At 51.4% G+C, this 25,795-nt stretch overlaps 1 protein-coding gene across 1 annotated transcript in view; it reads left to right on the top strand.

The window, feature by feature from the left end:
• Positions 1-1,979: 1,979 nt before the first annotated feature.
• Positions 1,980-25,795, top strand: part of ATOH8 (atonal bHLH transcription factor 8) — a 25,818-nt gene continuing 2,002 nt past the window's right edge. The window contains exons 1-2 of the mRNA XM_080400696.1: positions 1,980-2,634; positions 17,285-17,476. Of these exons, the coding sequence (XP_080256822.1) occupies positions 2,215-2,634; positions 17,285-17,476 (612 nt within the window). The 5' untranslated portion in view covers positions 1,980-2,214. The remainder of the gene's footprint in view (positions 2,635-17,284; positions 17,477-25,795) is intronic.

Here is a 25,795-nt window from a genome sequence, read left to right as displayed (position 1 = left end):
CAGCTCTCCTGTGATACCCATAACTACAAGGATACTAAAAGGAGAGAAGGGAAAGGTCTGACAGGCAGTTATGTGACCAGGGACGCTCAGGTTTAGGTTTCTTCTTGGAAGCACTCTGTAACGCAGCTACCGCCAAGGGAGCAGCTATATAACCAACACCCAGAAAATACATGCGCCTTAAGGGCAAGACGTGAAAAATCAATGGTGTAAACGGCTGCAAATTCCTTTGCTTTTAATGGGCTTCATCTGTTTACCCCCCGAATGGATTTAGTCCACGGAGTCAAGCTGAAACAGCAGGGGGATATTAGGTAGGCAGGATTTAATGGCTGAGACTGAAATTTGGCCAAGATCTTGGGTTTAATCCTCCTTCTCTTATGAGAAGACCCACCAAATGTTTAACGCAGGCTTCCACTGAAAGACAGATCTTGCTGGAGGGGCTGGAGCTACTGCCACTCACTGGGACATTTGGGAGAAACCAGGTCAACCAAAAATCAAGTCAAATTGTTGGCTCTCATCTTTGAAAGTCAGAGGAATGCAGAGATAAAAGATGGAGAAAAGGGTCATTAGGGCATGCCCTGGCATTAGTGGCAATAATTCACAGGTCTAGCTGAGGATGTCAGAGCAGTTTGCCCACACCGCCATGAGGCACACTGGAAAATCAGGCACTTCTGAGTCCAACAGGCTCACCTAAAGTCCTTCTGCAAAAGCAAATCCAACTGCAGTGACACCTGGGGCAGGGGATTTGGTGGAGGAGGCAGCATGGCTGTCATAGAACCAGGACTCAGCATACATTCTCTAAGCACGATCTCCAGTACATCTAGGTTCTCCACCTTGAAGAAACCCTTGCTATGCCTGCCTGGGGGCAGCCTGGCCAAAGTAGCACAAAATAGAGGACATTAGCCACCAGGCAGAGCTTGGCTTGCTTCGTGGACCTCAACAGAGTCAACAGAAGCTCCCTCTGCTCACCACATGTGGTGCCAACGGCTGCTACGTTGACATGCCATGGGAGGAGGAGGAGCGTTGGAAACCAACATCCCTTTCTCTGCAGTGAATCCAAGCATCTCACAGCTTACATCCCACAGATTCTTGATAATGTCTAAGGGGTTTAGGTGACTTGAAAACAGAAGCCAGGTACCGAAATAACAGAGATACTTTTAAAAAGTGACAGAGGACCTCCGGAGGTCCCTTCTGTCCTGAATCTTCCTACAGTCCTGTGAAACGCAGTTTATTTCCAGCTCTGACTGTGATCTTAGCAAGTCCCTGTGCCTCTCCATCCCTCCCTCCCACTCTGCCTGCCTGCTCAGCGCAGTCCCCCGGCCCCGCTGCGCTGGGGCTGCTCCCCCCCAGCATGGCTGGCCTAGGGGGACTTACGGGGTTTTGGGGTGCCAGCAGAAGGCAGCCCACGGCTGATAGCAATTACCCACGCATCCAGGCTCCCTTGTTATCCCTGTGAAAAACAGGGCAGCCCTTTGCTGCGGAATTAATTCTTCCAAGCAGATCCAAAGTTGGTAGCTGAGCAGCAACCAAAGGCTTCGGGGAGCCGTGAAAGGCGAAGCGGCGGCGGGAGGGGTACTGGCGAGGTGTGGGGGGGTCCCTGGCTCCCCATCCCGCCAGCTGCTCGCAGCGCTCCCGGGCGCAGTTAGGAAGGCAACGTGAGTTCAGGCACCCCCCACTTCGCAGTGAGGATCTCGATGAGGAAAACGAGTGATAAGGGGGGGAGAAGCGGGATGGAAACCAAACCACGGATTTCCCTGGGGAGGCAAAGCGGAGGGGTGGGAGGGAAAGCGCACCCGGTGGGTCTCGGCGAGTCTCCGGGAGGCAGGATTTCTCTTCCATCGCAAGGAAGAGCGAGATTAAAGAAGAAAGTGGGAGTGGGGTGGGAGGGAAGGGAAGGGGGGGGAAGGGGGGGATGAACAAAGGAGATTGGCAGCACAGCTGTTTTGGGAAGAAAAAAAAAAAAAAAAACCAGCCTTCCTGTTTCTTTAAAGCCGCTCATCTGCGCGGCGGGCCGGCGGCCGGCGGTGGGAGGCAGGCTGCGGGCAGCGGCGGGCGCACGCACGCACGGACGGAGGGAGCCGGCCCGCCGGGGCTCCGCTGCCGCCGCGGCCGGGCGGGCGCAGATGGGCGGCGGCGGCGGGGCGGCGGCGGCAGCAGCAGCGGGAGCGGAGCGGCGGAGCGGCCGCTGCTGAGCGCACCCGCGCAGCGCGCCGCGCCATGCGGAGCACGCCGCTGGCCGAGGGCGAGCCCTGGCCGCGCCTCTGCGCCGCCGAGCTCGGGGGGCTGCGGCGGCTGCGGCGCAAGCCCGGCTGCAAAAGTTTCCGCGTGGAGCTGAAAGTGCTGAGCGGGAGGCGGCCGGGGCTGCGCGCTGCCCCCCCGCCGCCCCCCGCCGCCCCGCCGCCCGCCTGGGGGCCGCGCAGCGCCGCGCTCGGCCCCGCCGCCGCCGCCAGCGCCTTCCCCGCCGCCCCGCCGCCGCCGCCGCCGCCCGCCGCCTCCCCGCGCCCGCGGCCGGGCGAGGCGGCCGGCGTCTCGCCGGAGATCAAAGCCCTGCAGCAGACGCGGCGGCTGCTGGCCAACGCCCGGGAGAGGACCCGCGTCCACACCATCAGCGCCGCCTTCGAGGCGCTGCGGAAGCAGGTACCTGCCGCCGCCGGGGCACCGCGCCGCCCGCCCCCGGCTCCGGCGGCCCCGCGGGGAGCGCCGCTCCGCCGGCGCCTGCGGGGAGCGGGGCGGGGGGCACATCGCTCTGCGCGTTCCACGCGCGCATCGCCCCCCGGCCCGGGGCTGCGCGCCCTTTCGGGGACCCCGAGGGGTGCAGAGGGGTGTGCGGGGCAGGGCCGGCCCCCCTCAGCCCCGCGCCGGCGGAGGGCAGGGGCAGGAGCCTGGAGGGACGCCTGACAGGAGGGGAAGTCGGTTCAAAATGCCTGGAAGTACCAGCCCTAGAGCTATGCTAACACTCCAAATAAATAAATAAGGGCTTTTAATTTGCTTGCCGCTGGAAAGTTTTGGACGGGTTTGGGGGTTTTTTTTCCTCCCCCCGGAGAGAGAATGGCGTGGAGGGGGGCAAAATGAAACAAAACCGAGAAGACCCTCTGAGGGAAAACCAGAGGGTGGAGAGGGGCGCTTAGCCAAGCTGGGAGCTGGGGTGATGCTCCTGTACCGAGAGCACGTGTACTTGCTAGCGCTGCTGCTGGGGTGAGCTGCCCCAGAGGGATCGCTGGGAATCCGGGCAGCAGTGTGCTCCCGTTGACTTTTGTACGGGGTGCTTGAGCCCCCAGGGGGCTTGGGGCTCCTGCTGCCACCTCTGAAACCTTCTGTGCACCCTGCGTCTGCCAGGGTTAAGTTGTCGTCCCCCGCTGGTTAGTTTCCCATGATTTTTACTGTAGCGTGTTCTTGTAGTGTGTACGGTGCTGGGCTTTCTTGTTGAGAGGTCTTGAAAACCCTCATGGTCTTCTGTGAAGGATAACGGATGTGTTCTCACATCTGGCAGGGTGGGGCTTCTGAAAGGTAAATGAAGTTTCGGAGAACCTCCCCCCATCACCTCCCCACCAAGTGGAAGGTGAGGAGAGAGCCAGAGAAGCCGCAAGGTTCTTGTGCCTTCCTCACAAGGATAAATCAGTGTTCTGGCCCCTGTACTCAACCCTATACTTCTCCCTGTGCGTAGGCACCCTGTAGCAGCCCACTGATAGACAAAGACATGCTGTCTCACAGTGCAAGCCCAGCTGTCCCATCTTTTCTGCCTTTCTGGTAAATGCTGACAGGACTGTTCCAGGTGTGTAGGAAGGAGGAGACACACAGGGCTTGGAGGGCTGCAAGCTGCAGATGAGTCTGATTGTGAGAGATGCTGAGCATTACTTCTCCCAGGTTGGCCACTTCAGCTTGGTGGGAACAGCACACTCTGCTTACAGGGGGGCTCGCACCCCCAGGCTTTTGGCTACCATCTTTCAAACATTACTTACGCAAGCCATTCCCCAAGCGTGCTCACTTTAGGTCTCAGTATTGTTTCCTGCTCAGAGGAGCTCTGCTTGTTCCTATGTCCTACATGATGCCTGCGGCCCTTCTCAGTGACTGCTATGTGTTGGGAAGCTGCACCCCAAGAGTTAATTCTTCCCTGTCATCTACTTCTGCAAACTTCCAGCCCCGACCTCAGTAGGGAGCACAGGCTGGGACTGGGGCTGTATGTCAGGAGAGAACTGCTGATGAGCATCTGAACTAGAGCCTTTTCAATCACCACGCCGTGGTGGGATCTGACAGCTTCTGTTACAATCGCGGTCACCCAGTGTGTGCTGGATGCTGTCCCTCTGGTGCTGTGAGGCCACCCCTTGTAGCTGCTGCGGACTTGATATATTTTGTTTCTATAAGCTGCTCCCATATCTCAGTTGTTTGGTGACTGTATGTAACGTGCTTGGAAGTGTCAGTCTAATTCTCCGTGGACAGACATCTACACCACCAAAACCGCAAGGGGAAGTAGCACTGATTTCCCAAATCACTGGCAATCTTGTTCTAGGCTGAGCCTCAAGCAGAAGTCAGGCAAGCAACAAATTAAAGCCGCACTCTTTGGGGAAATGGGCAACTCTTGAAAAGCCTCAGATTCCTGGCCTTGGCCCTGTCTCCATAAATCATTTCAGCCCTGGGCTCAGCTGGGAGCCCGAAGAGCCTGAAGTTGCTGTCCTCTCTTCCCATGAAAGCCAGTCTCTAGGGTTAGCACAAGAACATACTGGCAGAGCTGTATTCACTCTGCAGAGAGAAAGAAATCATTCTCTGGGAAATGTTTGCTGTGAGGTTTTCCTAGCAATTTGCTGAGGGGTGGGCTGGCTGTCCCGACCATCATTGGATGACATTTGGATTCATTTCTTGTTGGGCTGCCAACGGCATGCTTGGTGCCGTACGTGACATCAGGTGACAGGCGGCTTCATTGCACATATGCACGGTGCTGGCTTGTCACTCAAACTATTCACACCGGTGCCGGCAGAGAGTTTTTTGAGGAGCAGTTTGGATCAGAAGAGCAGGACGTTGCTCGCTGTCACCTCTTGGTCAGCAGGGCCAAGAAGCTGGAGTATGGAGAGGTGCGTCTGTAGAGGTACACACAGCCGAGAGGCTTTCTCTTGCCTCGGGTGAGCGCCGTTTTGGCACATCCCCGAGCGTACAAAGGGCCTTAGCCCCGCACAGGAGGCGATCCCTGCGTGCCATCAGCTGCAGACCTTGGTTTACTTCGGTTAGTCCTCCGTCCCCTCCTTGTCATCACCTATCAGGCTCTTAAGCAGCTGGGAGGCTTTTCCTGAGGCACTGAAACCAATACCTCCCTGCAGCGGGGTGGGCGAGGAGCACGGGGGAATGCCACACTTGCATGCAGCCAGCCCTGGCCCCGTGCTTCTTTGGGAAGGGGTCGGGTGCTGGATGTGGAGCTGCTGAAGCAGGAGACCCGCTCTGCCAGCGGTACCCAGCACCCACCCGTGCAGGTGTTGTCCCCATCCCCACCCTGTTTGGATAGACGGGGCTGGAGATACCCATCCTTGCTGGCACACATGAGATAAAACCCCAATGCCTGCAGGATCAAACCCACTGCGGCCACACTGTAGGGAGCCCATCCATGCCTGGTGAGGAGGAGGAGGAGGAAGGGGAAGCCACGCTCCTCTGCAGGACACCCTCCCCACCTCCGCAGCCCACCTGAGGACGAGTGACTGGCACACAGCGTGCCGGGCAGATGGGCTGACAGCGACGTCGCTGTGCTCCACAGCTGTGTACATATGGCACACATGTTTTGGCTTGTGTCAGCTAGCTCTCCAGATGGCAGGAAGGGGTGGGTTGCCTGCCCCCCCGCCCAGTTCGTGGTGGAGGAAGAGCCAGCCACGGTCGTTTCACACAAGGAGATGCTAATCCAGCCGTGTCCCTGAGCACTTAGCTGTCCCAGTTCATTTCTGAGGCCGGTGCCCCCTCAGAAGTGGGAGGTGGATGGGCAGCTGCCAGCTTCTGGAAGCTGCCTGCTGTTGGGAGGGATGTGTCATTGCTGCTGTGCTCGCCCTGTGGTGTCATGGCCACCAGGAACAACGATCTTTCTCCTTCTCTCTGTATCGAGCTGCTGCCTTCAGCATAGGGCCATAACACTGAAGTGAGACTGAAGAGCAGATGCTCCTGAGATACAGCTCCTTCCCACTAGTCATGGCACTTGTGATCTTCAGATACTCAGTCTGGAGGAGATTTCCCTCCTCCCCTCAATCGTCCAAGCATCCTTTGTCCAAATGATCCTTCCACTGAGAGTGGACTCCCAAAGCCAACAGCGTAGTTCCCCATGGAAACACTCACCTGCTCTAAAACACTTTGAGGTGGTGGAGATACTTCTGCTGCTGCCTTTCTGGGTGTCCCTCCTGGGTACTGCTCCTCTCCCCGTGACTGGGCAGCTCCTACCCAGAGCGCTGGTCTTGTGCCCTCAGATGCCCTGGCAGGTGCTGGTCACTGGGTTCTTGCACCAGCCCCACTGCTCCAGGACCCCCCATAAGCAACATGATGGGTTGTCACTTCCATCCTTTCTCTGTCCCTCTCCCGGCTGTTGTGGGTGGCCAATGAACCCAAACATCCCTGGTGCAGAGAGATGTAGCACTGAGTTCACAGGAACCCAAGGTCATCTCCTCTTCCATCTGAAATGCCCTTGGGCTGGTGGATGTCCAGGTTCATGAAGCAGCACAGCCGTTCAGAGGAGACAAGATGCAACACCACCACTGCATATCTTCAGAGCAAATGCTATCCAGGCCAGGCCATGGTTGCCAGCAACACTGACTCCATTTTTTTGTCTGCAAATCCCCTTTGGCAGCAAGAGTCTCTTGCTCCAGCACATCCCAAGGGTGAAACTGAACCATCATTACAGCATGGACTTGGCCACCAGGTTTGCTCCTGGAGGCATTGTCCAGGAGGAGATAGCGCTCTCCACCGTTAGGCTGCAGTGGGCACCTGGGCAAGGCAGCTCCTACCAAGATAACTGCACTCACAGGAGTTGCGACCGAGCTTCTCAGCTGTGCCGACAGACCCTAAGGTGGCAGCAAACTCTCCCTGGATGGACAGAGACAACCACAGCAGCCTTCCTGATCTGGAGCCTGCCTAGGCTTGCACATCTGGTTTCTCTCTGGAGCACTGCTGTCCAGCTCCTCCTCAAGAAAGCAACTCAAGCCACAGCGAGCTAGAGTCTGCACTGAGAGCAAATGTGTCCACAGACATTTATTTTCCCTTGAAGTATATTGGCATATTTCTAAATCTTTTCACCACTGCGTTACCAGGGACCTCTCTCTGCCTTAGCAGCTGACAGCCTCACTCTCTGCACTCATGTGGGTTCTGGAGATATTTTAGGGTTTTATAGGGCTTTTTAGCTGCTGGAGTGGAGGTTTTATCCCCCCACCAGCATCCTTTCACTTTTTGCTGCTGGCATGCACGTGGCCGCTGTGGTTTGTCGTTAAATCAGTGCAGAAAAGACCCTGCTTGCTGTCATCAGGAGCATGGTGGGACATCGTGACCGGCAGCCTCAAGGGCACGGGAGGAGGTTGCATTGCTGTGGGGTGGCATGGGGGCAAGCTGTCTGCAGGGGTTTGAAGGGACAAGCCAGGCAGGCAGGACCTGCGGCTTGAGCAGCGCCTTAGCCACAAGCCAGTGGAGGCTGAGACTATTCTGGGGATGCATCACTACGTGCTCGTCCTCTTTGTGTGTCATCCCAAAGGCAGCTGTGGTTTGTCACCTCCGCAGGCGGGACACCGTATGCGACTAGTGTCGCTGGCGTGTCCTTACTATGGGGTGGGGAGGTTGAGAGCCTTCCTCCATCACCTGCTGACATCTCCCAGCCCTGTTCCCAGTGATTCATCCCCCCAGCAGGAAACCTAAAATGCCTTAAAACCCAGCTCCTGAAGACAAACCTCCCGTTGGAATTCGCTGGGGGCGACAGCTGGGTGGGAAGGTTTGGCCCTGCTCCACGGTGGCAGTTAGAGAAATTCTACTGGACTTCGGGAGAGCCAGAGCATCCTCCACATGTTACTCGCAACGTGCGGTACCACTGCTGCGTGTTGTCATCGCACAGCACAGCGTTAACCAGAGCATCTCAGTAGTTTCAGCCAGTCTGGAGTGACGCTTACAGTTATTTAGAGCCCGGTTGGGGCAGAGCGGGGCAGCACTGTGGTTTAACAGCTAAAGAAGATGACAAAATACTGGCCTGAAGCAACACAAGGGGAGAGAAAATAAGGGAGAAACCAGACAAAAGGACAAAAATCCTGAAAACAATGACTGTGTCACTAAGAACAGGGCTTGTTTGCTCCCTTGGCTGCTGTCTAACTGATTTTATCCTCTGCTACAAATCTGGCTTCTGTCAGGAGGTATTTGCTCTGCCTGCTGCAGCCACCCCAAGTTAACTTCTGTGTTTTCTTACGGCTCCTGCTGAAATGGAAGGAAAGAGTCTGCTTTTCTCCATTGGGCTTTGAATCCAGCCTCTGCTCCCTGCCTTAATCTGCTCTCAAATTCCTCTCCAGGCTTCGGTCCCTGTGTTGGAGAGGCGGGATACTTTACGGTACCTTTCAGCACAGCCCCCCGGGCTCTTTGTTCCTGACCTGCGTCGCCTTCAGTCCATGCCATGTGTGCTCACAAAGTGATCCATCCCACCCTGGTCCCACTGTGCACTGTCCCCTGTGCCAAGCAGGGATGCAAGCAGAGCCACACGTGTTGTGGGAGGGTTGTGCTCCTTGCAGCTGGCCACAGGCTCAGGGCAGCTCCTGGGTCTAAGCAGTGATGGCAAGGGAGTGGAAAACCTCGTGGTGTCCAGCAGTGGCCAGGGACTGGAGAATCACCAGGGCCAAGCTGAGGCTGGTGTAATGCTGTTAGCTCTGGTGGACCTTGTGCTCCTTCTAGTCCCCAGGTGAATTAGACCCATTGGACATCAGAGATGGAGATGTCCTGGATGGAGATGGAGATGTGGTACTACTAAAATGTCACCCAAAAAAGCGTTTCCCCACTATAGTGCCTGAGGATAGCCATAGAGATTTGCTGTGCCCAATGGCCCTGGGATTTCATCTGTGATGCCCCAGTAGTCCTCTGTGTAGTTGTCGTTTTGGGAAGTGGTTCCAAGAGCCCACAGTAAGGTAAGAGCTTTGCTGCAGCCCAGCAGTGTGCTACTTTTCATGCATGATACTGAGAGCATGTTGCACCCCCTGGGGATGTTGCAGGAGCCTTTGAGCCTTTGGATGTAAAACATCCAGGGATAGTGCAGGATGACTGTCCAAAACAGAGCAGAGCCAGGCCTGGGGCAGTATTAATCAGACTGCCATTTGGAAGAGATCCCCAGGGTGAACTCACCCAGCACCACACCTAGGTTTTGTTTGGAGGAAGCCAATTCATGCTCCAAAGAGTGAACTCATGTTTTTGCAATGTGAGCGATGGGGGAGCCAGGAGCTGGGAGGGAACCAGGAGCTGGGTTATTTGACAGCGTAGACCCACCCGGGAGGCGAAGGCGCCTTGCTCAGGACTAGTGCTCCTGCCTGAGTGATGATGCTTTTGTTCTCGTTGGCGTTTTTAAGCTAGGTTTGGTCCCTGGCTGGATGCTTTGCTGTCTGTGGCAAGGCAGGGATGAGGTTTTCCTTCAGGCTGCTGTGATCATTTTGCTGGAATGGGGCTGCCCATTCCCCACCATTGCATTCTGGTTGCAGAGAAACAAAAGCCTCCCACAGGCATGGTATGAAATAGCTGCCTGTCGCTGGCTGGAGTAGAGCTCAGTGGAGTATCTGATACCAGGTGCCCACAGATGGTCGAGGGAGGGAATTCTGCCCCTCTGCTCCACCCCGATGAGACCCCACCTGCAGTACTGCATCCAGCTCTGGAGTCTTCAGCAGAGGGAAGCCATGGACCTGTTGAAGCGAGTCCAGAGGAGGGCCACACAAATGATCAGAGGGATGGCTGAGAAAGTTGGGATTGCTCAGCCCAGAGAAAAGAAGGCTCCAGAGAGATCTTGTTGCAGCCTTTCAATACTTAAAAGGGGCTTATAAGAAAGATGGGGACAAACCTTTTAGTAGGGCCTGTTGTGATAGGACAAGGGGGAACGGCTTTAAACTAAAAGAGGGTAGATTTAGACTAGATACAAGGAGGAAATTTTTTATAGTAACAGTGGTGAAACACTGGGCCAGGTTACCCAGAGAGGCAGGAGATGCCCCGTCCCTGGAACCATTCAAGGTCAGGTTGGACGGGGCTCTGAGCAACCTGATCTGGCTAAAGATGTCCCTGCTCATTGCAGGGGGTTGGACTAGATGGCCTTTAAAGGTCCCTTCCAGCCCAAACTAGTCTATGATGCTGTGGGGTCCTTCTCCAAAAGCACTCCCCTGAGAACCATGCCATTTACCCACAAAGCAGGGTCTGGCCTTGCTGGGTTTAAACCCGTGCTGTGCTGCCCTAAAGGTCCAGTTCAGTGTAGCAAGCACCAGTGGCACGGAGGAGCCATCAATGCAAGCTGGTGGCTGCTGTGCCCACGAGCAGGAGGAGAGGTATTTGGGGACCAGGGCCATGCAGCAGGCTCTGTTGTTGCATGTAGGAGTAGTCTTGCAGGCAGCAAAGCTGCCTGTCTGATAGCTGCAAGTTGCTTGGTGGCTCTGAACCACACAGCATGGTTCTCCTGGGTCCTAAGTTCAGGCATTCCATGGAAGCTGTCTACTTCCATGGTGCTGTTACTGCAATCACCACATCTGCCCACTGATAACCAAGTGCACTGGAGGAGTCTGGCAGGACTGTGAAAGGATGGCCCAGCAATGCTTGCAGGCTTTTCCATCGTACAGCTGTATAAATCGTCATCGTCCCACCTGGGGTGTTAGGAGGACTCAGGGCATGTAACTGTCAGGAGCAGGGTATGGAAGCCAAGTCTCTTGCTGGTGAATCTGAACACACTGACTAGCCCATCAACAAAGGGGTCCCCCAGGAAGTAGGAGGACCCATATGTATTCATCTCCCCCCTGGCACTAGGTGGAAAGAAAAATGCTGGTTCCAAACCCGTCCTAAACATGCTCCACAGCGTAGCACATCTTGAAGACAGGCAGTGATCTTCTGGACAAGGCCTTCAGCTTGTTAAGGCTGTTACTCATAGAATCACAGAATGGTTTGGGTTGGAAGGGACCCTTAAAGATCATCTAGTTCCAACTCCCACCATAGGCAGGGGCACCTTCCACTAGACCAGGTTGCTCCAAGCCCCATTCAGCCTGGGCTTGAACACTTCCAGGGATGGTGCATCCACAACTTCTCTCCTTCTCCTCCCATTAACTCTGCAGACAACCGGCTCTGGAGATACTTTGGGATGGTGAGAGAGAGAGCGCTTGTGCTCAGGACCAACATGCAAGGAACACCAGCAGTCCTGCTGCCCCAACCTGCTGCCTTCCCCTCAAGGTGCCTTAACCCCAGAAAACATCCAGCTCACCCCTGGGTAGAAGGAGGGATGTACTAAAGCCAGAACTATTAAGCACTGGACATTCCTATGAACTTTCTGGCAATATTTTTGGCAGGAGGTGCAGCACAAACAATGAGACAGTGCAACTGCACTGTGTGTTTGGACACAGGGAAGGGGCAGCCAAATGCTCTCCTGGGGCAGCCCTGATGCATTTTAACTCCCAGCATAAAAATAAAATAGATGAATTAGCAGACGGGTAAATTCAGCAGCTTATTATGTCACGTTGTGGAGAAGCTTGCTGTCAGGAGACTTTAGCTTACACAGCATCACCAACAGGGATGTTTCTCTGCCTTGGAGCCACCATGTCTTCTCTGCAGTACCCAGGGGGGCCAATTCTGCCCTGCTTGACCCTCATGTGGAGGAGGTCTATGCTGCTGAGTCCCGTTTCTAGCACGGTAAAAGAGAGGTCTGGACCCCGGCACTCAGCACCCTTCTTCTAGTATTTTCATGCAATGTAAAGCAGAGTGGACTTGGCTTTACAGACGTTATCTGTACAGATCCAGAAAGTGTTTATAGAAGTTGTATCGTATTGATAAGGACAGTGCTACCCAGCCAGAAGCTGAGTGGTGTGAACTGGCTTCATGCTCGTCAAGTCCATGGGATGCTCCTGGTTGTTTTCTGCAGACCCATCACGGTAAACATACCCTGCACCCTCATATGGCGGGGGGGTTCTTGTACCCTCTCACCCATCTTTTTCTCTAGTTGTTCCCCCACCCAGTTGTTCCCCCACCCCATCCTGCAGTCTCCTTTCCTGTTCCCTGGGTGAGAATCAACTCCAGGACGATGTCTTTGGTGGGTGGCAGTGACCCTCTGGGGAGCTGCAGCGGAGCCCTGCCTGCCTTGAGCCGGCTGGCTGTGGGCCAAGCACTGCTGCGGTCAAGCGTGCGCCAGACTTCCCGCAGACTTGCCAGGGAGCATCTTCAGTCTTCCAAGGGTACTGCCTCTGAATCACAGACGTCAAGGATGGAAAAGACCTGTTAGATCACATCCCGTCCTATCTTCCTGCCAAAGAAGGGCTTTTCTGCACAGGAATATGTCTCAAGAGCGTTCATCTTGCATTGCTTCAGCCCCTGCCAGCCTGGAGATCACTGATAAGACCCATGAGACTCTTCAGAGCCCTTTGCAGACACAACCAACAAACATCCTCTGGCTGAAGCTCTGGTTCCTGCTCGCCCCAGCCCACTGCCGTGCTGATCTCCCAAAGCCAAGGATGGTGCCAGTACCCTTTCCTTTCTAGCAGACAGCTGCATTCCTTCGGATCGGTGTGAAATTTCAGCTGCAGTTCCTTCCTAATTCCTTTTAATCATTGCAAATATTGCAGGCAAGATGCTGAGCTGTGCTGCCGCTTGGCAGAAATCAGTGAGGTCAGATAAGGGAAATATTTTCATTAACTGCACAGAAACTTGAGCTCTCCCCTGGTTCCCCCTGGCTCTGGATGGACCTGCTCAGCTCCCCTCTTCACAGCTTTCCCACAAAAGCCCTGATGTCTTTCATCTCGGGCACGATGAGCAAGTAGGTGGCAGAGGAGAGGGGTTGGTGCTCACCAGGAGCATGACAGATGCCTGCTCACATTACTTACTGCTGAAAATCTGGGTAGTGCAGACCCCGTGGGAGCCGGGAGGGTTACACCTGCGTGGCCACACCAGCTGCAGGCATTTTTCCCATTTCTAAGATGCTCTCTCTGTTTTGGGTTGGATTTTGAAGATTGCTTGGCAGCCAGGTGTGTCATCGACACCCTTCACTCCAGCTTGTTGCAAATCTGTCCCCTCTTACCTGCTGGCTTTATGTTAAAGAAGGGATAAAACCAGAGTTCAGTTTCCCCCCACCTCCCCTCACGCCCTGCACTGCTGCGTGGGGAAGCTTGAGATCTGGATCTGAAAGAAGTGGCTCATTCCTCGCTCAGTTTTCCATGTTTAATTCAAAAGGAAGCATTAAGATGGCAGAAGCTGAGCCAAGACAGGGAGGGTTCCTACAAGATAGTTATTCTAACATTGTTACCATGGCAAAAACTCTTATCTTCTGATGCTGGTGCCCCACACCCGTCGTAGCGGTGTCTGAGCTGCTCAAGGTGAACCTCTTGCGATGGGTGTATGGGGCAGCTCCAGTTTGGACTTTGCTGCAGCATGTGGGAAAAGTGTTGTGTAACCCCAGTCAAGGGTTTTGTCAACTGTGTTAGCGCTGAGATCTTTCTTGGAATTTGTAGCAAATATGTCCTACAAACCAGTTTGCGTTTTATTTAAAAAAAAAAACAAAACCAAAAACACAAAAAAACCACACAAAAAGTAAAACAGATGAGGAAAAAAAGACATTAGCCTGCCTGCTTGTGTTCTAACTGGACAGCGTCTGTGCATCAGCCTCAAGGATTTCATGGTCTATTTTCCTTCCACTTGATTTAACTTCCTTCTTGCTCTAATTCTGAAATTATTCCCACATTTCACTGAATCCTTCCATTTTAGTTTCCATCTTGCTTTGGTCTTTCACGCTGCTGTTTGATCTGGGATCTCCACTGTTCTTGTTACATCAGCATCAAAGGAGACTTGGATGTTTCTGCTGCCCAGAGCTCTTGCTTTCCAAATAACTCTCAGCTTATTGCATCTGGGGGCCAGGTATTATGGTCTGAGGGCAAGCGCAGCTGGTGGGTGCATGATGCTGGCAAAGAAGTGAAGGCAAGGATTTAGAGAGAGATGTTGTCAGGTAAAAAGGGGCCCTTTGTGCCACCAGGCTCCAGCCATTTCCAGCTACCCCTGCAGGGCATTCTGGAGCGATGGGCACAACACTTAGCCTTGCCTTTTTGTTGACTGCTAGCCTTACAAAGAGTGTCTTACTGGTGGCATCTGGAATCCCATGGGACACTTAGTGCTGTTTTCAGCAGGAGGGGCATGGAAGTGGCTCTGTCCCTTCTTGGTTGGTATTACTAGCAGAGAAGCGTCTGCTCTCTGCAACTGCCACCTGAGGTCGATGCAAGCAGTGGCACTGAGTATTCCCAGAGAATAAATAGATGCCCTGTGGTATCCCTGCTTAATGCAAGGGGGGTTGGACTAGATGGCCCCATGAAGGGCCTCTCCAACCCAAAGTATTCTATGATTCCTCACCTCCTCGGGGGTATCAATAACAGATGTTGTGTATAAAAAAGGCCATTTGAAGCTTGTTGGCTTGCTTCTGGAGAAGCTGGATACTGCTGGGCACCTCAGCTGTATCACAGAAGCCAAATAGTCCATAGGGTCGACAGCATGAAAATCCACATGTTCATGGATAAGGGTGATCCAACCGATTGTGCTTGGTTTGGATTTCCCTAAGGAGTATGGCAGAGCTCCTCCCTAGGAGCGTTTGAAGAAACTGAGCAGCTTGGGCAGAGTGCGGATTAGTGACCCGTGGGCAGGCAGGGAACGGTAGGTAGGGAGAAGGGGCTGGTTCCTGCGGGGAGGGTCATCAGAAGTATGAGTTAGCTTCCACACAGCTATCTGCTGAGGAGGTTTGGTCTTTTTCTTCTGGAAAAGAGTCTGAAGAGATGATGGAGGACTAAAAATGAGGGGGGAAACCAGGGGCTGTGCTTCGAGTAGGGAGTTGGGTTGGAGACCTTAAATGTCCCACCATATGAAATTGTGACTGTGTGAGCTCTGCTGCCAAGTGTGTTTATAAATGATCTGGAAAGGTGGGTGAGCAGTGCGTAGAAAGATTGCTGGCAATACTCCAGCAAAATGTACTGATATTTGCTAAAGGTAGTGAAGATAAGAATTGCAGAGGGATCTTATGACTCTTAAGTGGCTAGGTAATGATATGACAGATTAAATAAATACAATGTAGATAAAGTGAAGTGATGCATATGGGAAAAACATACCAGATTCCACATAGGAGATGATGGACCCTGAGCTGACCGTTATCTCAGAGAAAAGAGACCTCAGGGTTTCTGTAGATGATTCAATGGAAGTCTCAGGTCAGTGCCTGGTAGTGGTCACAAACTGAATCAGGAGTTATGAGAAAAGGAATATTAAACAACACAGAAAACAAAAGCATCTGTTAGATAAATATGCAGAGCATCTACAGCGTGCCTAGTGCTGTGTGTTGTTCTGATCCTCTCAGCTCCAAAAGGACTAGGAAAGTTTCAGGGAAGAGCAACAAGGGTCATCAGAAGTATGCGTTAGCTTCCACACAGCTATCTGCTGAGGAGGTTTGGTCTTTTTCTTCTGGAAAAGAGTCTGAAGAGATGATGGAGGACTAAAAATGTGTCACAGAGGAGGTGGATAAAAATCTATTGTCTTCTAGTACACGAACTGGGGGACCTCAAGTGAAGACAGTGGAAGCCAAGTTCAATACAAGCAAAAGGAGGACAGTGTTATATAGACTGGGGAGAAAACTTTGCAAAAGTTATGTTGTGCGTGCTCAAAATTGACAAGGGGTCAGCTTACCAGACCAAATTCATGGACAAAACAGATCTATCATGGGTTGCTAAATAAAGGGAAGGCACATCTAGCTGAGGTCATGGATCTGACGTTAGTTGGAGCCTGGCAGAATACTTGGGGAAATCCTATATATGCCTGAGCTGTTCTGCTCCTCCTTTGGCATCTGCGTATGGCTGCTGTGGGGCTCGTGGAGGGAGTGAACCCATCTTACCTTATATAAAGTCAAGGATATCACTCCAGGGATGAGCCTAGCTTTGTGTCTGTGTGGAGGAAAGAGAACCTGAGGCATGAGCATGGCAAGAAGCATTAAAAAACCTCCAACCTTAAACAGAGTGTGACACCCTAGATGGATGACGAGGCTGGAGACTGGTACAGAGGCAGATGGTAGAGGGACATTGAGGCATTCCCGTGATTGTTGTAGTATAAAAAGTTAGATTGGCGGGCAGTCAGACAACCTGAGTGGCTAGGATGGGTTTCAGATAAGCACCCAGCTCCAGTTTCCCGTAGGTGATAGACTCTTCCACATTAAAGGCTGAATAACCTTTATCAATTTTGCAAACTAGCAAACAGGGCATAAAGCCTGTTGAACTCAGGAGATGTCTCTTTAAGCTGGACGTGCTGAAGCTGTGTACCTAAAATTGAGCGTATATGTACTGTTTTGCTGGATTGTAATTGCAAAGCAATCAAACCTTCTGCAGCAGGGAATTTATACAGTTCCATTATTGAGACACATACTGTTTAGTTTGAATTGTTTGAATGTTTCACATTACGCTAGAAATCTTCAAGGATAAAGATATAAATTGCTTAAGATATGGCCAGGGCTCTGAACCAGGCTCTGGTTTGGCCTCTTCTGGGAGGTGAGGTACCGTGGTGGGGTGTTTCAGCAGGTAGGAATTACTACCTCTGGGTCCTGCTCCTACAACAGCATCATGGTGTTGCACAGGCTGGAAATCACAGTCGATGCTGTTTGAGCACAAAACCACCAGGCTGTGTGATACATTTGCTCATGCTGCCCTTATCGCCTTATTCTTTAAGACCTGTGATGGCATTGGAACTACTTGCAGGGAGTAAGTTACTCAAGATGAGTAACTGGGTGGCATGAGGGTTGCAGCTTTCTGAAGAAATCAGGGCCTCTGGGAAGCAAACCGAAGGGCAGGCAGACATCCCAGGCCGTATCCTGCCATCGCATTTTAAGCAGAACTGCCCTGCTGAAATCAAGAGGCTTCGTGCTGCTTTCATCCCCATGGAGATCAGCGGGGGAGTTCTTCTTAAAAACCTGTTGGGACCATATGGCCTTTTATCGCTAGGGTTCCTATTTGTGTTAAAAACTGCTAAGAAAATAACCTACAGTTGTTTTTCGTGCTTCAAGCAAGATGTTTTGTTTATCTATCTGGCCTAATTTTTAATTTATTTTTTTTTTCCCTGTTACCCTTTCTAGGTTCCCTGCTATTCTTATGGTCAAAAGTTGTCCAAACTGGCCATCTTGAGAATAGCCTGTAACTATATCCTTTCCCTGGCCAGACTAGCAGACCTGGATTACAGCGCTGACCACAGTAACATGAGCTTCTCTGAATGCGTGGAGCAGTGCACTAGGACCTTACAAGCAGAAGGAAGATCTAAAAAAAGGAAGGTATGTTACAGCCTCCCCCCACCTCGCCCCCCAAAAACCAGTAAAAATTACAAAAGGGGGAAAAAAAGGGGAAAAAAAAGATAATACAAAGCTGTTTCCTTCCTTTCTCAACCTCTTGAAATATTCCTAATTTTTTTATCCCTTCCTTTCTCTCTCACTTTTTCTCCTCCATCCATCTGATCTCGTAATAACCACATTCCTCTCTAATCAAAGGCTTTTCTCTCCTCCCCATCCTCCGCGCCGGGCCCTTCCTCTCATTAGTCGCCCATCGTGTGTTTTAACACAAGCGTGATCCTATTAGAGTCATCTCGGGACTGTTACTTGTTAAACCAAACCAACCTTGAGTTGCCTTTTGGAGCCCATAAAACACAGTCGCCTGCCTGTGTTTTCTGTTTTGTTTAATCTAACACTTATCTCCGAGCAAAATCACTGGACAACAGGGGAAAAAAAAAAAAAGTAGCTAATGGAGACGTTGTATGTATAAACACATTAGAAAGATGTATGACCTGAAGGACATGTGGGTATCTTGAGGAAACAACGTTAAATCTAATTACGCCTTGCATTCCTTTAGGTTACTTAACACTGAACCAATTAGGTGAAATCATTGTCAAGAGGCGGGGGGAGGAAGCGGAGAGTTCTGCCAGTTTTCCTCTCGGAGAGTGACATGGGTGAATTAAAGGAGTGATTGATGCCTTTGTTCGGGCCTTTATGACAAAAAGAGTTTTGTAAACTTGAATTGAACTTCCCCCTGCTTTCTGGGCTTACTTGTCAGGCGGGACAATAAATCAGTGGGATTTTAATGGATGAATGGGCAGCAAAGCCAGGGAGCAGGCTTCTTCCCCAGTGTCGTTAAGATCTGCCTCTGATTCGGGCAGGTTTCCTCACTTTTCCTCCTCTTTAGCCCAACAAATCATCCTGCAGCAGTTCAGTTTATAAATAAACACAATAGCACACTCCCCCGTCCCTTCCTCTCACTGTCACGGGCTGTATTTATGCCCCCGGAGCAGCAGTGCCAGGCGGAGATGTGGCACCGCTCACCCACGGCTGACAGCACCAGCTGAAACTGGGGGGTGCGGCGGGAGCTCCTGGGCATGGCCCAAAACTGGGCGTTCGTTGTGGGGTCCGTAGTGCTGCAGTCAATGGTGTCTCAGGGACACGGATGTGATGCCACCAACCCTAGGGCAAGGTGAGAGCTGAGTCTTGGGTCACCTACCCAAGTCGAGATAGGGGAGAAGAAGGGGATGAGCATCCTTCTTGGGGCTTTGGCAGATTGCTAGATGAGTCTTGGATCCCCTCCTCAGTCGAGATAGGGGAGAAAGGGATGAGCATCCTTCCTGGGGCTTTGTCAGATAACTAGGTGGGTCTTGGGTCCCCTCCCCAAGTTGAGATGGCAGGGGAAGAAGAGGGTGAGCATCGTTTTTTGGGCTTCAGCAGATTTATGGGCTGGTGTTCAGGCCTTGGGTGCCCAATGGGCTGAGACCTATTGTCTTGGCTTATGTAAACCAACACAAGCTTAAAGAGAGAAAACGCGGAGCCAGATTTCAAACGGCTCCAAATCCCAGGGTGTTCACATCTGAGGGTTAGGGCTGGGCCCATCCTTAATTAAAAAAATAAATTAAGAATTAAAAGCCTTCCATTTATGGCGTTTGTTCTCTAAAGTTTGCTCTGAAGCGGACGCGTAGAGAAAAGCCCCAAGCCCATCGAGAGCTCATGAACAATGAAACTCTCACAGGGCATCGGCACATTCCTCCTCCCAGTGGGCCACCACTGATCCACAGAAACAGCGTCACGGAGAGAAAAGCTGCCTTTTCTCCAGGTTCTTGAAGGACACCCACCCTAAGCCTTCTCCAGAGGCCCTCTCCAGAAAGAGAGCTGGGCTTTGGACCTGGGGCAGGGTCTTGGTCCTTGTTTTTCTTTCTGGAAAGTGTCTTGCAAATGTATTTCTGCTGTTTGGGAAGGCCCAAGTTTAGGGCAGCCCAGGAGCCTGTGGATAGCCCTGACTGATAGGTATCATTTTATTTCCAGCAGCATTTGCTCAAGTGATGGCAAGAGCACATTCAGCTGATGGTGAAGCCAAAACCAGGAGGTACCACTAACACCAGTAGTTCCCAGTACATAGGAACAGGGTTGCAAAGCATGTGTTGGGAGGACTCATCTTGGTATCTCCTGTTCTCCTTGAGCCAAGCAAATTGATGGCATCATGAGCATGAGGGAGGGAAGTGGCATTGTCAGAGGGAAATTATAGATCCGGGATGGCTGTGCAGGGAAGATCCAAGCTCTGGATGTCAGGTGGTGTGAAGGGATGTCTCTCCTGGGGGGTCTCACACGGGCAGCTGGATGAGGATACAATGGCTTGGCCCAAAATCGCCGTGCCCTCATTAATTTTGAAATCGGCACGTTTTTCTAAGCTGTGTGTGTTTTTAATCAGGTCTCTGAAACCACTGCTCACTAAGCAGTTGCTCTGAATGATCAGCTTTGGGGTGGTTGTTATATTTTTGTTGTTGTTGGGTTTTGAGTTTCCTTTTTTATTCTCTCTTTAAAAAAAAAAAACAAACAACATTGCAAGCCTGAGCCGAGACCTCCGCTCCCTGAGCTGTACCGTTGGGTCCGCAGCACCCTTATCTCCTGTCATCTCCATCTCATTGTGTCTCTGCCTCTATTGCTTGCTCTTTCAGCTCTGTGATTGCAATGTGCTATGGCACCGTAAGCTTTTCACACAAGAAAGTAGCTGGTTGGAGTTTGTTTTGGCAGACAGGGGCTCCAGATGTTGCATTTGCTGGATTGTGCGTTGCCTTTTGCTTTGTTTTTGAGGGTGAATTATCTGCTGTCCCTAACATTAGGTTGTTGTTCAGACTTTGCTGTTGCAATAGGAAATTTAATGGGTGTTTTGCCCCCCTCCTTTCCACTCCATTTTGTTAATTAGAAAAGTTGGCTTTAGCCTTTCAATCTTGACTAGGGAAAAAAAAAATCCCCTTTCCAGTCCTAACTACAGTTAGGTTATACAGTGATTTTAGTTGTTGCAACTGAGACTTGACTGAGGGTGTTTGGTGATGGGAGATCTCGTTTATAAGCAGCAAAGGGGGCAATTGAAGGGCTTCAAATGCCTTTTCCTTTTTTTAAAAAAGCTATATGGGGGGGTGGGGGTGAATTCTGAAGGTAGCCTCATTTTTTTGAAGATGCCTTTGACTTGGTCATAAAAGTGATCTGGACTAAGCCTTGCCCATCACTGTGCATGCAAGAGTTGCACCACATTGGGTATTTGGGTTGCGACACCCGCAGCAGAACCCCAAGTCCTGCTGGGGTCACGCTGATGTCCTGGGAAAAGGGAGGGATCTGCCCTTGGCTCCAGCCAGGAGCATCCTCTGGCAGCACTGAGGACACAGCAGTGACAAGAGGTGGATCAGAAAGGGGAGTCCCAAGTTTCCTCATCCCTGGTGTACCTTGTTTCTGCACAGGACATGGTCCTGAGTGACCAGAGACTGTCTGAAAGCCTCACACAAATTTTGTAGGGTTTTGGACCCAGCCTGCGGTTTGCATAGTCTCTTTTTATAGCCTGTTCCCCCCCAGGGCCAAATTCTGGTGCCCTGCAGGAAGGCGGCATTACGGCTCAGGGTTAGGGCTTTAAGGTGCATGGCCGGGTGCTCTCCCTGGGGATGGGTGTTCTTGTGGGTGCAGAGCTGTGCACTGCAGCCCCCCACATCCCCCGGGCCCACAGGGTCCAACCCCAGGGCTGTGGGTAGACCTTACCTCCCTGCCAAGCAGCACATCCACAGCCCTTCGGTCTGCACAGAGCAGGATTCCACCGCTAACAAATACCCTATACAACACACCCAACACTGAACAGAAAACCTCAAACTCTTAAAAAAAAAATAATCCAAACACCCATCGCAAGGTTCATTTTCTTTTCCTTCCCCTCCCCTCTTTGCTTTTGATTAGCCCTCGTGCTAGGCAGCAACATCGCCGCGGCCATGGGAACTAAGCTGGAGCAGGGAGGGATGGGTGAGGGATTTTTTTTTTGCTTCATCCTCCCCCCGTCCCGGCTCTTCTGGCAGTCGCAGACTCCAGATGTTCGGAGCGCGAGCTGGGAAGTCCTGCTGGCGCCACTTGGGGCAGAGGGCAGGGGAAAGGCACGCGAGCTGGAACCCGGAGTACTCAGTCACTGCAGGACTTGGCGCATTCCCCAGCTCGCTGCTGGCACATTCCCCAGCTCTCTCCTGGCCATCTGTTCCAAAAAAACACTTTCAGAACCTCATCATCACTCAGGATACAACACTGCGAGCAGCTGTTAGCGAGGCAGAAGGAAAAAAAAAAACCAAAAAACACACACACATTAAAAAAGAAAAAAAAACCAAACCATGCGAAAGGTCTCTTTGTGAGAGAGGAAACTGGGTTATGAATAACAGGCAAGCAGTTGGAGCTCAATAAAAGTTTTCGGCTGGAATTTAGTTTCTTGGGTTTGTGCCTGTGTGTATGGATGCGACCAGACGCAAGGAATTAAAAATTAAAAATGCTCTCTATATGTGTGTATATATATTCCATGATAATTAAATGATAGAGAAGCATATATGGAATGAAAAGCCGCTCTCTTTGTTGCAGTTTGCTGCACTAAAATGGCTCACATTATGTATGTAATTATTGCATTATATAAAATAGTTATTGTGGTGTTCTGCCATGCCTTGATACCGCCTCATTGCTACTTTACTAAAAGCAGAGCTCCCGCTGTAGGTAACACTTACGCCTGTTGAAAAATTCAGAGGCGGGCATTCTGCAGGCGTATTTCCTTGCAGGAGTGAACAAGTTAAGTTTTTATATTATAGGAGAGAAATGGTAGTGGCAGGCTTGATTTGTGTGGCACTGAAGCTATTCACTTGGAGCGCTATTTTTTTTTGATAACACTGTATCATGACTCGTGATTTACTTAGACAGAGCCCCGAGATAAAGCCACAGCTCCCACCCCCTGGTCTGCTCAGATGATCTTGGCTGCTGGGGCTTGCTGTTATTGATCATCTGATATTGATTATTACAACACATTCAGAGCCAGCACAGTAAAAATCTTGATGATCTGCGTGGCATTTCTTCCTCGCCGCTTCCCATCCCATGTGGAGAGGGGGGGTCTGATAATGAGGTTCGACCTCCCTTTCCCTGCAGTTTGACTTAGCAGAGGTTCCTCTTTAAAAATAGCTTCATATCCCTGCTAGGACTTGCAGGCGAGAGCGGGCAGCCAGCCAGTCTGCTTCCCCACGGCCGCCAGCTCTGGGCCCCGGGGAGGAGCTGGACCACAGGAGAGCAGCGACCCGCTCCCAGCCATCCTGTCTGCCTGCAGGACGGTGGGATGGCAGCATCCCCAGGTGGGGGGTGCCTGGATCTGCCTGGCCATGAGTTATCCCTGCCCTGTGCTAGCTGAAGGATTCCACATCGCGGGAACACACCTGCATAAAAAGAAGGCAGTGAGGGCGTAGTGAGGCTGAGTAAGCCCATAGTGGATTCTCATGCTTGATGCTTGCATTGATCTGTCCCTACAACACGAAACAGCAGTTGCAGGTGGGACACGGGTGTGAGGCGAAGGGCTCAAGGCAAGTTCATGAGCAAGTTCACCCAGTGCTGGGCAGGGAGGCAGCTATGCATATCCCCGAGGGGGGATGAGCATCAGTACCCCAAAGAGCAGAACTGAAAGGTTTTCCTTGCAAAAAGGATGTGATGTGGGACTCTGCTGTTGTATGACAGCACCCCAAAACACCCTTTGCTTTAAGGGGTGTTGGAGCAGTCGCATTGCAGCATGCAAAGGCTGGTGCTGAGGATTTGCTGCCATTGTGGGAGCAGGGTCCCAGCGTAGGCTCCATTCCCTCTCTAGCAAGAGTATTACCAAGAATTAGGTAAGATCTGCCCCACATGTATCAGGTAACTACAGCAAATGTGAGCAGAAGAGACAGGAGAAGCCCTGGAACAAAGGCTGACTCAGTTCCAGAAGCGCTTTGATTTATAGAGATTGAAATGCTCCAGGATGCTGCAAACTCACCAAGGTCTTTGGGCTAGTTGTCAAATTCAAGAGCCATGGGAGTTATGATATTAGATTAAAGCAGACCCTGGTTAATACATCTGTCTTCAGAGCTCCTGGCTGAATGGAAAAGGGTGGAGGGGGAAAGAAAGGAGCCTGTTACCACCTAATGTAAACCATGGCCAGTGGTGAGCAGCGCCTGGAGACTGACCGAGTGGTGCCAACGAGGACTGCCGAGCTCCTCCATCGCATTGCAGAGGGATCTCTCTGTTCCCCTTTCTTTTTCCTTCACCTCAAAGGTACAGCACAATTGCCCTCACCTGCCCTTGGCTGGTTTGTATATACTCCCTCTTGCCCCTCCATGGCTGATCTTCCCCAATTCAGCGTAGAGACCTGCCGCTGAGGTCCCTCTTCTTAAAACCGTCCTGCTTCCCAAACGCCACCAACGCTTTTTATCAGCATCCAACACCCTGTGCTAAAGGGCGAGGTCTCACTGAACAAAGGCAGGAGGTGTTAACTGCAATCTCAAGTCCTATATTTTCAAGACTTTAAAAGAGCACTGGAGGCATAAGAGAGAGGGCCGGTGGCTTTGGCTTAGGGCATGAGGCTGCTATTGCTGGGTAATTCGTTCCTGCAGTGGAAAAGATTTCGCTTGCTAAGGCTGCTGTTCCAGATGGGAACAGGGGGGATTTGTCTCTCTGCTGTCTTTTAATATTAATGAGAGCAGTCATTGCTTCCCTCCTTTTTTCTTCTTTTACATTTTCTTTCCATGTGGGTTAAATTAGACAGCCGACTTCTCCGTTACAGGTTATTAATATACATTATTTATTGTTGGAAAATAATTTTAGGGGGTTCCCAACAGAAACGTTTGTGATACACAAGGCTGTTTATAATTGTCCCACCTAAACCTCATTTATTCAAAATCCCAAATCCCAATTAAGGCCTTGAATTAGTGCAGTAGTTTCTGTGTTCTGCTCTGAGCAGCACTAGGTAGTGTCTTACAGTCAGCAGAGACACCTCCTTATTGATAATAATTGCAATAACGAGCTCTGTTTTCAGATTTGGTGTGTGCCAGATGTGAAGAGTTCATTATTGCTTATGTAGAAGAGGAAACAAAGCAGGCTGGGACTGACAGTAATGTTTATCTGGGGACTTTTATCACTGGGATGCGCTGGGTTGCAGCCAGCCCACAGGTCCATCCTGTCCTCCAGTGGAGCTGCACAGCCAAACGCCTCCTCCACCATACCCAGATGGGCTGACCCCAGCTCCAGGGGTCTGGGGTCTGGCAGAGACCAGCATTTCTTGCATGGAGGATGACCTGGGCCCTTTGAGCAAAATACTTTTATCAAGGGAAATCCTGATGATTCTGGGGCAATCCCGTGCTTCCCAGGGTCTTCACTTCACAGGAGGGGGTAACAAGGTGGATTTTGGGTTCCCCAGCCCCTTAGCCTGGTGTGGGTGCTCAGCTGTGGTGGTTGGTCTCGCAAGCAGCTACTCTAATGATAGTAATAAAATAAATAAAATAAACCAAACCAAAACATCAGTACATTAGTAATATTTTATACCTTAATGCTACAGTATACAGTAACGGAAAAGGAGAGGCAGTACAGAAACAAAATGGATTAAGGAAGAAATGTTTTTCAGGCCAAGCTGTAAGGAGTTTGCCCTTTTTAAGACTGTCAGAAGGATGGCTGATCTGTCCAGGGAATTGATGACCATGTCTAGAGGACCTTCAGGGGCCATACTGCACCCTGAAGGCTCTTAAATCCACTGGCAAAAAGCAAGAAACGGTGCTTGGACTCAGTACATGTGATCTCATTTCCAAGTTTCTAATTCCTAAGTTACTTAAAGAAGGATTTAGGAGCCCACGTGATGAAGGCAGTTTGGACAATGGTGATGTGATCGCATGAAAGAGCAGGCCCCGAGTACTTTACTGTGTTTTGAACTATGCTAACAATCATTTGTGGGTTATTTGTGGGGCTTACTTTAATGTTAAAGGGGGTTTAGATGAGGGTTTCTCTGTCTGAAGCTGTTGTGCTTTGGAGCTGTGCATTTTCCCATGGACCTGACTGTAATACTCCTTAGGCAAACGCAATTACCCAAGTACATCTGCTACAGCCGTGACTCACAGGGAGATGCGCAGGCACAAAGCACAGGTTACAGTCCTTGCGGGCTTAGAAGCCACACATGCAGAAAAGTAAATGCAATAACTAAAATACAGAAATAAACCACATCTCCTGCGCAAATCTGGCTTGTTGCAACTCCTTTGCTTTCTGAGATCAACTCCTGAAACTGAAAATAGACGCAAAAAGCTGCAGGTCTTA

This window comes from Falco punctatus (assembly GCF_963210335.1).
Source record: "Falco punctatus genome assembly, chromosome: 1".
Taxonomy (NCBI): Eukaryota; Metazoa; Chordata; class Aves; order Falconiformes; family Falconidae; genus Falco; species Falco punctatus.
The sequence above is the reverse complement of the archived record's forward strand: the minus strand, read 5'-3'. Positions and strand labels throughout refer to the sequence as shown.